Source organism: Globicephala melas, chromosome 7 (assembly GCF_963455315.2).
Source record: "Globicephala melas chromosome 7, mGloMel1.2, whole genome shotgun sequence".
NCBI classification, from domain to species: Eukaryota; Metazoa; Chordata; class Mammalia; order Artiodactyla; family Delphinidae; genus Globicephala; species Globicephala melas.
This window is the reverse complement of record NC_083320.1, coordinates 18184525-18199916: the sequence shown is the minus strand read 5'-3', so window position 1 is coordinate 18199916 and position 15392 is coordinate 18184525. Positions and strand designations below refer to the sequence as shown.

The window sequence follows — 15392 nt, the reverse complement described above, 5'->3', positions numbered from 1 at the left end:
TTGGGCCTGAGTGGCAGAGGCGCCTGCAGCTGCCAATCCCCAAAATATTCTCTGATGACACAGCTGGAGGACGAGAGCCCAGACTGGCTCCTCCAGGCCAAGTTTAGAGCAGGCGGGACCACCTGGCCCCCGCCCTAGCCCCAGTTCCAGCCCCCGCCCCAGCCCTTCCCCCCAGGACTGGCCCAGCAGCTACGCGGTTGAAAGGGGCCCCAGAAGCTCTGAGGGGCTGGCGCGCTCTGTCTCCCTGACAAGGAACGCTTTTAGGAGCTGGCAGACCCCCAGCTTCCAGGCTCCTGTCCCACCTGGTGTCACCTCTGCGCTGGGTGCTGGGTTGTGACTCACTCTGTGTGTGTGTGTGTGTGTGTGTGTGTGTGTGTGTGTGTAGCGGGGAGGGGTTGTACGTGTGGGTCAGGTCACTTGGGGTGAAAGCCCTCGCCAGCCCCTCCCCCACATTCCTGGCGGGAGTGGGAGATAAGGCTCAGGGCCACAGACATCTACGTCAGAGATAGGAGGTCTCAATGCCATGGGCAGGGGCAACTGGACTGCGGGGCGTGGGAAGGGCTGGGGAAGACTGGGGTGAGAAGGGTAGAAGAGGGCGGGTGGTGGGATGGGGAGGGCAGAGTGGGGAGGCCCTGGGCAGACCCTGGCAGAAGGGGTACGGGGCAGGGTGCGGGTTCACCGTTGGCAGGGCCAGGTGAGCTATGTGGCCTCAGCTGCTTCTCTTGCTGCTGGCCCCACGGGGTGGGCATGGCTGCCATGGGCCGGAGCTGGACCGGGAACTTGTCCTGGCCAAGGTGAGGGCCCTGTTCCTGGATGCGTTGGGAGCCCCAGCAGTGACTGGGGAAGGTGGGAATCCTGGAGTCAGGCGTCTGCCCCGAAGACATGCTGTGAGGGGCTTCATGCGCAGGGGCTCTGAGCCCGAGGAAGAGGATGTCTCCCAGGCCATCCTTTTCCCGGCTACAGGTAACGAGGGTGGGGAGCTGGTAGCTTGACTTTGGTAAACAGTGTGGTACTGCAGGGGCTTGGGAGCCAGGCAGGTCTGCGTTTGAATCCCAGACCTGCGACTCAACTGGCCTTGCAGTAATGGACCAGTTACTGAACCTTCCTGAGCCTCTGTCTCCTCATCTGTAAAAAGGGCAATAATGCCTGCCTCTCAGGATTAAGTGAGATGGTGTATCTAGCGTGCATGGTTCACAGGAGGCATTTGGGAGATAGTCGTCTGGGAGGCCAAGGGTCTCTAGGGACAGAGATATCTGGGCATGGGCCCCTTCCTGCCATCTTTCCTTCTATCTTTGCTTTTGTTCCCTGCTCCAAACACTGTTTCTTTAGCCCCAAGTAGCTGAGACTTTAGAAGGTATCAGGGATGCAGGAGAAAGATTAGCTGGGAAACTAGTCTACCTTCTGTTGAGTTCTCTCCTCATCTCCCCATGTTGCACTGACTCAATGAGTAAAGCCCTCCTGTGGCTAAACTTTCTTGTAATCTGGCCCGCTTTGCTCTCAGAGAGGAACCCTTGCCTCCCTGCACTTCGGGCCCCGTGCAGCACAGTGAGTGTGGCTTTGGGATCAGGCAGAGTCCCAGCCTGGCTACTTAGCAGTTAAATGACAGTTCATCTTTCTAACCCTCAGTTTTCTTATCTGCAAAATGGATCAATTGTGAGGTTTATATTGAGATAACCCACATAACCCTACAGCCCAAGCTGCCAGTTCTTCAGCTCATGCTGGTTCATGATCGTTTGGTGCCATCTATATACCTGTCAGGGTAAGGATGCCAACTGCATTTTCTTAGAAAGCACTGTCCTCGTTCTGAGTTACATCCTTTCTCCTCCCCGCTCCTCCTTCTCCTCCTTCTTCTTGGTGTTAACCTGCCTTTTTAAGGTGGAATTATTTTAAAGACTTTCTCATGCAGTATTTCTGACACATAAAAAGACATAAAGAGTAATATAACGAGTGCTTGTGTACACAGCATTCAAGGTACCATTTCATAGTATCACATGAACAAAAATTTAAATATAACTATCAATTCTAGGCCTTGGTGAGGGGAGAAAGTGCAGGCCATCTTACACGTCGCTGATGGGAATATTAATTGGTAAAACCACTTCAGAGAGAAGTTGGCAACGTCTGGTATTTTTGTAGTCCTTTAATGATGAAATAACAAACGGGGAGCCTCTGTCAGTTCCCCCTGAGACTGAGGAGAGTCCCGCTCTGGCAAAGCACTCAGTAGGGCGCTTGGCAAGCTTATGAGTGGCAGCCACATCCCTCCTGCTGAGGAGGAGGGTCCCGGGTTCTGCCAGTCAGGGCTGCTCTCTCCCTTCCCTCTGCCTCCTACAGGTGCTCGCCTCGGGGACAAGCCAGCTGCCGGAGAGCTGGCCCAGGAGGCCAAGGAGGGCCTCTTTACATATGTGTTCCGGCCATCCCAGCACACACGCAGCCGCCAGGTGACGTCGGCCCAGCTGTGGTTCCACACGGGACTGGACAGGCAGGAGACAGCAGCCGCCAATAGCTCTGGGCCCCTGCTCGGCCTCCTGGCACTGTCGTCCGGGGGTCCCACAGCTGTGCCCATATCACTGGGCCAGGCACCCCCTCGCTGGGCTGTGCTGCACCTGGCCGCCTCTGCTTTCCCTCTGCTGACCCATCCCGTCCTGGTGCTCCTCCTGCACTGTCCTCTCTGTTCCTGCTCAGCGCGGCCCGAGGCCACCCCCTTCCTGGTGGCCCACACTCAGGCCAGGCCTCCCAGCGGAGGGGAGAGAGCCCGCCGCTCCACGCCCCCGCTGCCCTGGCCTTGGTCTCCTGCCGCGCTGCGCCTGCTGCAGAGGCCTCCGGAGGACCCCGCCGCGCATGCCGACTGCCACAGAGCGGCCCTCAACATCTCCTTCCAGGAGCTGGGCTGGGAACGGTGGATCGTGCACCCTCCCAGTTTCACCTTCCACTATTGTCATGGGGGCTGTGGGCTGTCCACCCCGCCGGACCTGTCCCTGCCAGTCCCTGGGGCACCCCCTACCCCTGTCCAGCCCCTCTCTCTGGTGCCAGGGGCCCAGCCTTGCTGCGCTGCTCTCCCAGGGACCATGAGGCCCTTACGTGTCCGCACCACCTCGGATGGAGGTTACTCTTTTAAGTATGAGATGGTGCCCAACCTGCTCACGCAGCACTGTGCTTGCATCTAAGGGGGTCCATCTAAGGGGGTCCTGCTGGTGGCCGAGTCGCCACCATTACCAGCCTGGAGGAAGGGCAGGGTTCCCACCTCCCCGCTCCTTCCACCTCTCTGCCTGGAGGCTCCCCTCCCTATCCCGTCCCTGTCCCACGGGTAACGTGACAATAAACAGCATAGTGCATATGACTCGGTGTGTATTCTTAGGCTTCTCTGACACGTTGTGTGTGTCGGGGTGAGGTCTGGGCCCCGGGAGCATGGGATTGTGGGATCTCAGGTCACTCAGCCTCAGTTGACCTCAGAGATGTGGGGTTTACCAGCTGTAATTGGATGTGTATCTGGTAGGAAGCTACAATGCTTGGGGATGACAAAAAGGTGCTTCCCAGCTCAGGACAGCCACTCTGGAGCCAGAACTGGCCGTCATACAAGCTGGACCTGATGTGTCGGTTGGGTGGCCTGCTGTGCACACCTCATAGTGCCTACGCCCAAGTGGCCTAATCGCCCCCTCCTTGCCACACTCTGCCCTAGCTGATGGATGCCTAGCTCAAGGTCAGGCGATTTATAGATGTGCCCTGTGTATCTTTACATAATCCCTTAACTCAGCCCTTAATGTCAGAAGGTGGAAAGGCAGAGAAACCATTTGCTCTTGTGTGAACTTGTGCCCACACTGAGAGCCCAGAGTGCACAGAGTCCTTTTCTTTTCTTTTCACGTTGCATCTCCTATCAGTCCATTCTGCCCCACCTTGACCGGGCCCCACTTCCCTGGCCTTCCTGCTTTCTTTTTCACTCCCCTCCTTCTCCCCTTGGTCTTAGTATCCTCCTGCTCTGCCCTAGGTCCTGGCTCTCAGCCAGTAGGTTCCATCCAGTCTCCCTTTAAGGGGTGTGTGTGTGTGTGTGTGTGTGTGTAGGGGAGGGTTGGGGATGTTCAGGTCCCTCAGATCGAACTCTAGAGCACTTCCTGATGTTGACTGCACAACTGCAAAGTGTAGTTATGCTAACACAAGACTCCCTCCTACTAACCCAGATCCACGGGGTGTGGGATGGGCCGGTAAGTTCCTGTCCCAGGAGGGGGTGTGGAGGGGGGACAATCCCAACCTGTCACCTTAGGCTAATGCCTTCTCGATACTTGAGCTGAGCTGGGTGAGCTATTGTTCCTCACAGCACCAGAGCCCCCAGGGCAGCCCACTCCGACTGCATGAGGCCCGGTCTCAGTTGATGCTGCTGCTAGGGAGTTGGGAACTCGCCTGTTCACAGGCCTGGGTCTCTCCAAGCACCTTCATCGACACCCAGCATTGCAACTGGTACGCTCAGGGCCCCTGGGCTCCCCACTCAGGCGGGGGACTGGGGAGAGGGCTGGTTGGGCTGGGCCAGTGGTGGGAATGGGAGATTTTCCTCAAGGCCGTCTAAGCACCGCTCTCTCCCTGTCTGGCTTCCCTTGCCTGGTCACCCCTGCCCTGAGCGGGGCTTGTCCCTGAGACCTTCAATCCTCTTACTAGGCTTAGGATGCTCCCTCGTCCTGCTGGGGCCATCTAGGACCCTGTGATGTCCAGACTTTCCCTGTGCCAGGGATTGGATGTCATCTGAGGGCTGGGGACACTCTACCTAGGGCCACAGGGTTCTCTACTAGGCCAGTTAGCAGATGGGTGTTGCTAGGGAAGTGTTTTCACATATCTGATACAGAGTGAGAGAAATGAGTGCCACATAGTAACTTTCACAAAGCCAAAGGTATTCTTTCTAAAGGGCTGCCCTGTATTCTAAAATTATCCTTCCTGTGTATGTGTGTCAATATGTTATTTCTTTTATGATATCATAGTGATGGTAGACGGTAGGGGTTTGGTTTGTTTGTTTGTTTTTAAGTTTTTACTTAACAAAATTAAAACTTGGCAATTCTAATTTGGATCCTAAGATTTTTCTTTGTAATTTCGCTGCTGAAATCTGTGAAATCCTAAAGTCTGGGAGTCACTGGGATGGGCCACCCTTCCAGGGTCTCTAAGGCCTTTGATTCCACTAACTTAGCAAGTCAGGAAGAAATGTTCACCCCTCCCTAAGAGGGGCCAACAGTGGCTAAGAAAATCTGTCTTCACTCCTGGCCATGAGACTAAAAGCAGTAGACTTCAGAGATTTTCCCTGTTCCCTGTGGTAATCATTAGAGACATTTTGAATAATCTTCACTCAGAGACAAATTGAACAGAAAATTCAACTCAAACTGGCTTAGACCAAAGAAAAATAGAATTAAAAAAATCACTGGCTTATGACAAGTCCACAGGCATAGCTGGCTAAGGTATGGCTTGATTCTGGGGTCAAAAGACACTACTGTACCAGGATCCAGCTATAGGCTCTACGTCCCCTGATTGGGCTCCATCCCAGGTCCAAGGCAGCCTGGGCAGTTCCAGCCTCTCATCATCACACCACTTGGTCTAGTAGGAGGGAGTTTGCTTATAGAAGTCCCAGATTGGGTCTTGGTGGCCTGACTGTCCTGATTAGGGTCATGTGCTCCTCCAAGAAAGGTGGCTGAGGGAACAGAATGAGTTAATGACTTAGATCATGTGTCCTACCCCTGGAGTCCAGAGCCTAAAGCACAAGGTGAAGTTATTACCTGCTTCCCCAAAGTAGAGTGCAGTTACCACACAAAGGTGGGATAGATGCTGAAAGAAAAGTACCGCTGGTTCCTCCTCCTAATTATGTCTCAAATCAAGCCCTTTCTCTCTCTCTCTACATAGACACTATTTTGCCATTTAAAGGGAACTTCTTTTTTTTTTAATTGAAGTATAATTGATTTATAAAAATTGTGTTAGTTCCAGGTATACAGCAAAGTGATTCAGTTATATACATATTTTTTCAGATTATTTTCCATTATAGGTTATTACAAGGTATTGAATATAGTTCCCTGTGTTATGCAGTAAATCCCTGTAGCCTATATAATTTATGTATAGCAATTTGTATCTGTTAATCCCATACTCCTAATTTATCCCTCTCCCCCACCCCCTTTCCCCTTTGGTAACCATAAGTTTGTTTTCTATGTCTATGAGTCTGTTTCTGCTTTGTGTATAGATTAATTTGTATTACTTTTTAGATTCTACATATAAGTGATATCATATAATATTTGCCTTTCTCTGACTTACTTCACTTAGTATGATATTCTCTAGGTCCATCCATGTTGCTGCAAATGGCAATATTTCATCCTTTTTTATGACTAATATTCCATTATATATATAATATTCATATATATATATACACACATATATATGTGTATATATATACAACACTACATCTTAAACCAATCACCTGTTGATGGGCATTTGGGTTGTTCCCATGTCTTGGCTACTGTAAATAGTGCTGCTATGAACACTGGGTACATGCATCTTTTTGAATTAGAGTTTTTGTCTTTTCTGGATATATGCCCAGGAGTGGGATTGCTGGATCATACGGTAGCTCTATTTTTAGTTTTTTAAGGAATCTCCATAGTGTTTTCCATAGTGGCTGCACCAATGTACATTCTAAAGGGCGATTCTTGATTGAGCAATTCAGCAGCCTCCTTAACCAGTCTCTAAGCAGTCACTCCCTACCTCTCCAGTCTATGTCACACCTGGTGCGGAGAGGATAACTTCTTTGGTGATTTTGTCCCTTAGGTGATGAAAAACTTGTCTACCCAAAGTTCAACTTGCTTTGTGTGGTGTAACAGCCCTTTACAATAGACCCTACACCTATCCTTGCAGACTTGGAGTGATACAGTCATGAGCTAAGGGATGCCAGCAGCCTCTACAGGTTGGAAGAAGCAAGGAACAGATTCTCTCCTGCAGTCTCCAGAAGGAGCCTGTGATTTGTTACTTTACATGGCAAAGGGGACTTTGCAGATGTGATTAAGGTTACTACAGACCTTAAGGTGGGGGGAGATAATTGTGGATTATCCAGTGAGCCCAATCTAATCCCATGAGCCCTTAAAGACAGAGAATATTTCCTGGCTGCTGTCAGAGAGTTGTGATGATAGGGAAGAGTCAGAGAGATGCAATGTTGCTAGCTTTGAAGATGGAGGAAGGGGGCCAAAAGCCAAGGAATACAAGCAGCCTCTAGAAGCTGGAAAGGCAAGGAAATGATTCTCCCTCAGAGCCTCTTGAAAGGAATGCAGTCCTGCCGTCACCTTGATTTTAGCCCAGCGAGACCCATACCAGACTTCTACATAATCGTAAGATCATTAATCTGTGTTCTTTTAAGCCACTAAATTTGTAGTGATCTGTTACGGCAGTAACAGAAAACTAACCAGAAACAGTGACCAAAGATGAGGTGGTGTCTGGGAAGAAGCAAACCCTTTTCTATCATCCCTGATGTAGTCTGCCTCATCCAGGAAATACGTGGCTGCAGCACAATTCAGAATATTTATGCTGGTCATTCTTTGGACCAAGTATGTTTGACAAAAAATACATTCCTGAATTTCTACACTAGTTTTGTCTTGGAGTAGAATATATTCTGGGTTGAGCAGTTAGAATAGTGTTAACATAGGGTGTCCCCTAGAAAAATGTGTTGAATGAAAAAATGAATGTGATCAAGACAGGCTCTGAAAGGGATTGTAATCATTTGAATTTTTTTTTTTTTTTGCGGTACGCTGGCCTCTCACTGCTGTGGCCTCTCCCGTTGCGGAGCACAGGCTCCGGATGCGCAGGCTCAGCGGCCATGGCCCACGGGCCCAGCCGCTCTGCGGCACGTGGGATCCTCCCGGACCGGGGCATGAACCCGTGTCCCCCGCATCGGCAGGCGGACTCTCAACCACTGCGCCACCAGGGAAGCCCCTCATTTGATTTTAAAGTGCTGTTTAACACATATTCCCAAGGATTGCTGACCTTAATGTCTTTTTGTTTCTAGTTTACGATGGTCATAGTTCTATAGGTAACAATGCCAAGCTGTATTATTATTTTTTTTTTTTGCAGTACGCGGGCCTCTCACTGTTGTGGCCTCTCCCTTTGCGAAGCACAGGCTCCGGACGTGCAGGCTCAGCGGCCATGGCTCACGGGCCCAGCCGCTCCGCAGCATGTGGGATCCTCCAAGACCGGGGCACGAACCCGTGTCCCCTGCATCGGCAGGCGGACTCTCAACCACTGCGCCACCAGGGAAGCCCCAAGCTGTATTTTTTTGATACTAGTGATATAGCTAAATCAATAAGTCAAAAAATGCATAAAATCTTAATAGGAGAAATAATTATTGAATGATCAAGCTAGTTCAAAATAAGAATACAAATACTTTTCAGTATATATCAAAAAAACCTTATTTGACAAAAAAAAATGTTTCTTAATGGCTGTTGGTCAAGGCAGCATCGAGAAACTTGAATGCAAATTCTACCAAATGATTTATCAAAAAGGGGTTTTGTTCATTTTTTTTTTTTCCTGCAAACAAATGTGGTTACATTAACACTGAGCACATAACAAACTGGTTTGCCTGGATGTTTAAACATTATCAACATAAAACTAAAACATATTTATCTCAAGATCTATTACTAGTCCAAATGTATCTATACTAAGGCTGGAAGACAGAATAAGAATAAAACCAAAATGTATCTGTAAAGTAATAAAAATAATTTGATTGTTTTTATGCTGGAAGTATGTTTCTTGTTAATACAGCACATCATCTTTCTGATCTGCTACTGCTTGGATATTCTTAAGAATATCTGTTTCAGGCTCTCATCAGTGAGCTCTATGGAAATGAAGTCCAAGAATAAAGTCAAGAGTTGCAAGTTCAGGATGGGACTGTACAATAAAGTCCGGAACATCCGGGATCCTGTGTGTAATGTATTGAATGACTCTCATTGGCTAACCTGATTGGAATTTTTGTCATTGGCATGGAATCGTCAACAGGAACAACTGCATTAAGTACTGACTTCTCTTCTGGAGAGGAAGGTGTATTGACTATTTCAGGTGTAAGGCTTCCAAGTTTTTGCTTTCTCTACTAAACCTTATTTGAACCTTATTCTAGGTTGTATGTATTCTTGATCTTGATGATCCTCCATATCCAAATTCACTTGGCCATTCTGAACCAGTTGCAGAAGCGCCAGAGGAATTTCTTTTGCCATCTTCTGACAGCAATAATGCCACTTTAAAGGATTTCTAATATTAGTTGCTGAATTTCAGGTATACATGCAAAGAGAGTCACCGTTCCCTTAACAGACTCAAGAAACTGAGCATTTGTTGGGTTCGTTGTAAGGTCTCAATTCTCCATCATCTAAATGGAAACTGTTGCTTCACAGTTTAAGCAGAATCTGATATCTTGAAGCTGATTTTCTCCACTGATGCATTCAGATCGCATACGAAAGGAATGACCCGATCTGTATCCTCCACCTGTAGATGATTTAGATTTGTGATCACCCGAAGCTCTTGAGGCTTAATTCAGAGGGACAGTCCCATGTTCCCTTGCCTCTTTGAAAAGTTCATTCACAATTTTCCCAGTAGAAGGTCAAATTATATGTAATCCACTGTACCCATGTTCACCTGAATAGAACCTTACTATGGAATGATGTGGTGGTCAGCACCTTAAACAAGTGAACATCTCCCCAATAGTGGGAAAACATTTGGGGTGGCATTTGTGGGCTTTTAAAGACTGTAATTTTAGGTCTATCAGATTAGGAAGATTTGCATTTCACTTCATACAATTCTGCTAAGGCCAATTTATTTCTTGATACATCATCGCTTTGATTGTTTTCAGTTTTTTTTTTTTTTTGCAAGCTCTTCATATTCTTATTAAATTCTGCAAATCCTGTGCTTTTGGGGGCCACAGCCCTGAAGACCTCCTCTCCCTACTCTGCGGGCTAGGTGCTGCCTTGGCCATTTTCCACCAGCTCCCTGGCTTCTTACCCTTTTAATGTTTCTCTCCATCCCCTCTCCCCCATTTTGTCCTACTCTTTAGTGTGAACAAATTTACTAAAGTCTTTGCTCACCATTGCTTTTAGCCTCTCACTTCTTTTTTTTTTTTTGCGGTACGCAGGCCTCTCACTGTTGTGGCCTCTCCCTTTGCGGAGCACAGGCTCCGGACACGCAGGCTCAGCGGCCATGGCTCACGGGCCCAGCCGCTCCGTGGCATGTGCGATATTCCCGGACCGGGGCACGAACCCGTGTCCCCTGCATCGGCAGGCGGACTTTCAACCACTGCGCCACCAGGGAAGCCCTCACTTCTTTTTCTTGGGCTCCTTTTTCTTGGTACTGATCTATCCTCTTTTATTATTTATTTCAGAGCAAGTCTGTAGGTGATAAACTTTCTGAGTCCCCCACTACAGAAAAAGTCCTTTTATTTTTGCACTTGAATGATGGGCTGTGTATGTAATTCTAGAGTCAAAGTAATTTTTCCTCTGAATTTTGAAAAATTCTCTCCCTTTGCTTCTTGTATCCTGTTTTTCAATGAGACTACATGATTCTCATACCTTTGTAGTTCATTTTTTTTTCCCTCATTGGAAGTTTTCAAGATTTCCTCCTTACCATGGCATCTGAAATTGCATCACACTAGATCTCATGTTAGTTTGAAAAAGGGATCCTAACTGGCATTTGGTGGGCCCTTTCAAACTGAAGATTCATGTTTTTCTTCAATTCTAGGATATTTTGTTCTTTATTTGACTCTAACTTCCTCTCATATTCTTTCTATTTTCTTCTTCAGAACTTTATTATTGGCTGATACTGAAAGTGTTAGATCGATCCTCTGTGTATCTTAGCCTTTAAAAAAATAAAATACTTTGCATATTTGGTGTTGTGCTATGTGATAGAAAAACGTATTTACTCAGTCCTCCGGGTCACACATGTACCCTTTAGCTGTGCTTATTCTGATCATTCTTTTGAGGATTTTGTTGCTTCAGAATCATGTTCAATTTTTCAGTTGATTTAAAACAATCAGTGTGATATCCTTTTCCACTCAAGAATGCTACAATTATTCTAAAGTCTTGGTCTTGCTCTGTGATCTATTTCACTGCACGAAAGCTCCTCTATGCACTGATATCTCTTTTAAGATGTTGACTTTCTCCCAATGTTTGGTAATTATTGGTTGGAAGCTCATCCTTTACCACAGATTCCAGTCTGATTGTTTGTACCCTCCTTGGCAAAGGGGGTATGAGATAATGTCATGGTGTACATCAAAACCTTGTCAGTTACCGTTGGCAGCGGCATATGCTGTGAGGTAGGGTGTCCTGGCAGCTCATCTTCTGCAAATGGGTGCTCCCTTTACCTCCTACGTGCCACCAGTCACCAGGAACACTGTCCTTTCTCTCCATCTAATGATCTTATATCCACTGCTCCTACCTGAAGGCAGATAATCCTGCTGGAATTTCTTGGCCCCAGGAGACAAGAAGGGGGAGTGTGTGTGGAATGGCTGACGTGCTGTGGCATGCTGAAAAATCAGTGCGCTGTGGATGGCCCTTGAGCCCAGGACCTCTCAGGATCCGCCCTCTCTGGGCACAGAGCGCTCTTGCGGCTCCTATGGTACTCTGCTGCTATGCACATTCTGAGCTGTGGTTTTCTCCTCTGACCAACTTGCACCTGCCATCCTTCTTTCAGGGATTCCTCATGATTTCTGGCCCACCACGGGCTCTCCTTTTTGTCCAGGATGATTATGAATTTATTTACTTATTTTTATATGTTTTCTGTTATTTCTAACCATTTGGGATGGGAGGTAGAGGCTGCAGCATGTATTCAGTTGGCAGTTTTGGACAGGAACCATCTCCCATAGCACTGTCTCTACCATAACATGCATCATGTTTGTGATAGACAGCATAATGGCCCCTTCCCCCAATGATGTCTATGTCCTAATCCCCAGAATCTGGGCAAATGTTATACCTACACTCTAAATTTACACAATGTTATATGTCAAATTTATTTAGTTAAAAATGTTATGTTATATGGCAAGGGAGAATTGAGATTGTGGATGGAATTAAAGTTGTTAATCAACTGACCTGAGAATAGGATGATTACCTCGGATTATCCAGGTGGGCCCAGTGTAATCACAAGGGTCCTTAAATGGGGAAGATGGTGGCAGAGTCAGTGTCAGAGTGATGTGATGTCAGAAAGACTCAGTCAGTCACCACCGGCTGTGAAGATGGAAGGGGGCCATGAACCAGGGAAGCAGGCAGCCTCTTGAAGCTGGAAAAGACAAGAGAACAGATTCTCCCCAGGAGCCTCCTGAAAGTAACAAAGCCCCGCCGACACCTTAATTTTTAGCCCAGTGAGATCTAGTTTGGACTTCTGATCTTCAGAACTATAAGATAATAAATACGTGTTGTTTCAAGCAACTGTTTGGTGGAATTTGTTACAGCGGCAATAGGAAGCGAATACAATGCTGAGATGTGATTACAGGAGTCTCTCTTCCACCACACTGCCAGCCTTTGAGAACAAGAGCCATACTGTCGTCGCCAGTGTTTACCCGGAATCCAGCACAGGATCTCACACATAGTCAGTGCTCAGTAAATGTTGGTTGAACGAATGAAAGAATGAAAGACTGCTCTGAATTTGAGGTTCTACAGAGGCTCTGAGATTCCCAAGCAGGCTCTGCCTTTCCCCTTCCCCTGGTCCTGGAGACCCTAATCCCTCTGATCTCGCTTGTCTGCAGGTTTTATTGCTATTCCATTTGCAGCTTCTTCCCTTGCTGTGGACCATTTCTCTCATCTCTTCAGCCCTGCGTGTAGGCAGAATTGAGATGGAAGACACTTGGCACATAAGTACCTGACTTTACCACAGGCCTTCCCTGGGTTATGCCTGAAACAGTGACTTTTTCTTCCTCTCCGAGACTCTGCCTGCTTTCTTCTCTTCTCCATAGCTGCCTCCATTCACATTTCCAATCAGGCTTTTGCTGTTTTCCCACCAGCTGGAATGGGGAATGTAGTTTTCATCTCATCTTTTCCTTTCTGTGTTCTGAATTAAGCACAAGGCCGATCTTTCTTATAGCCCTTCTTAACCCCCTTCTCAGATGATTCCATGGGTTTCCAGGCTAGGTAATGAAAAGAATTAAAGGCACCCTCAGGTGACCTCAGGTTTTCTATAAAGCCACTCAGGGAATCCCTCAATATATTTTGTGCAGAACTGCAAATTCCTCTTGGGCTGGGTGACCATGGCTGCTGTTGGGTCACTGAAATATTGTTATTTTGTGGCTTTTCAGCCAGCCATTCTCAGGCTCTGGCTTCTCTCATTTCGCATTGAGCTTGGCTTCTGCCTCTCCAGCTTTCCCTCTGTGCACCTCACATTCAGTCTCTCCTGGAACCAGGCAGGATGCTTGGTCACGGTCCAAAGCAGAGTTCTCATGCCAGATCTCCTCCAGTACTGCTTATTTGTCCCATATGTTTGATTTTGGTGACTCGATCAATGCCTGCACCAGTCTTTTGTGGCTCAGTCTGGCAGCAGAGCCAAGAAACATGGTATGTGGTTACTAACATAGAAAGAACTGCCTCCGACCACTCAGTCCTGGGGCTGAGGGGGCCAGGCGCACAGACAAACTAGTGCAAGCTCTTTTACTAAAATCTATTTTTGGAGGTGATATGCACCTCTTCATTCCTTTCCATTGTGCCCCCCTCCCCTGCTGCCTTCCTGATCCATGAAGATACCTAGTTGAGGAAACAAAGAAATCATGCAATTTCACCCTCCCTACCCAGAATGCAATTTCAAGTGTGAAATTTTCATTATGGAGGAATCCTTAGGTTTCGGTTATCCGATCTGCTGCAGGAGTCTGTAGCACCAGATGGTGAGGTCCAGATCAGAGACAGTGGCTCATGTCCTAAAGGTGAACTTCTGTTCCCCCGTGGGCAACAGTCCAGGGAATTGCCTGCTCCAAGGCAGCAGAAACAAGCAAGCTTTGGACCGGGATGCTGAAGTTTGTATCCTCCGGTAGCTGACTTTGTCATTCTTGTATGAAGATACCCTCTCTTTCCTTCTCTCCATTCCTGCTGCCTAAGTTATAACCAGCACACCTTCCCTTACCCCTTTGGTAACAAGCATTTTGCAGATGCCACCCCAGGGAACTTAGGGGTGGCAGGGAAACTACCAGTGGCAGCCGCTTACAACTCACTTTCCTCCTCACACAATAACATGGGGCTGAAACCTGATGCACATTTCTGATTTTAGGTGGAGTGTTATTCCTGTGGAATAAAACTCAGAAGAGTGTTTGTCAATTAAGAGCATGATGTCATGACATTTCTTTGAGGAACATAATTTCATTCATGGTAACATGAAATTATGCAGTAGCAAGCCCTGTATATTACTTTCTAAGGATAATTTTTTTTGAAATGGCATTGCATGTCTTTTTAATAAAGATAATAATTCTTTAAGAGGTGAATTGAAATTTGAACTTTAAAGAGTCCTTAGATTTAATTGTTAAAATAATGTTTAGCTCTTTAATCCTCCTGGAATTTCATGTGTGTGGTGTAAGGGAAGGAACTTAGTGTTTTTCAGATGGGACAGCTAGCTGTCCCAAAACTATTGAACAACTCACTTTTTTTTATACCATTAAAATCAATTTTATCATGGATAGTAAAAAAAAAATCCCCATGTAATCTTGGTTGTTTCTGTCAATATTTGTCCATCTTTTTGTCAGTATCATGCTGCTTTGGTTACTGTGGCTTTATAGGACATTTTGTTATCTGGTAGGGCAAGTCCCCTCTAAGTGCCTCTTATTTTTTTTTTCCCTCGAAGTTTCTTGGCAGTGCTCATATGTATAGTCTCCCAGAGGAATTTAAGAATCAACTTGTCAAGTTCCAAAATCTTCCCACTGAAATTCTGATGGAAATTGCATTAAATTGACATCATTATAATACTGAGTCTTCTCATCAGGAACATGTTATCTTTTAATTACTTAGGTCATTTCTAATGTCCTTAAAGTTCTCCAGTTTTCTTCATATATATATGGCATATTTCTCAAAATGTTCTAGGTCCTCTCTTTTTCTGTTATGGTGAATGGATAATTTTTTCCCCTTTCAGACTTTAAGTTTTTGCAAAGGTTTTGTTTTAGTCCAGGTCCTTATGGTAGCACTTTACAGAAATACACTCAAACTAACTTAGGGGAAAAAAAAAGGGGTGGGGTGGGGAGAATTCTTTGGAAGGTGGCCAAGGCCTGCCCTGCAGGCCAAGGGCAGAAAGGGGAGTGGGCCTCACACAGGGCTGGAGAAAAGAACTGCTTGGTCTCTTCTTGTTGCTTCTCTCAGGAGATGGTTTCCTCTCCCTCTGTAGTTCAGCTTTCTTTGCTGCTTTTTGTCCCCCTTTTACATTCAAGGGGATGCAGAACAAATATGGCTATAGGAGCT

At 46.9% G+C, this 15392-nt stretch overlaps 1 protein-coding gene and 1 pseudogene across 1 annotated transcript; one reads left to right on the top strand and one right to left on the bottom strand.

Moving 5' to 3' along the window:
* The first annotated feature begins 583 nt into the window (after positions 1–583).
* On the top strand, positions 584–3322 carry INHA (inhibin subunit alpha). The gene is made up of 2 exons (XM_030839246.2): positions 584–963; positions 2329–3322. The coding sequence occupies exons 1-2, from the start codon at positions 702–704 to the stop codon at positions 3159–3161; spliced, it is 1095 nt and encodes a 364-aa protein (XP_030695106.1). The 5' UTR covers positions 584–701; the 3' UTR covers positions 3162–3322.
* A 5904-nt stretch (positions 3323–9226) lies between these two features.
* Positions 9227–9955, bottom strand: LOC132597630 (UBX domain-containing protein 2B-like; annotated as a pseudogene).
* Between the last annotated feature and the right edge of the window lie 5437 nt (positions 9956–15392).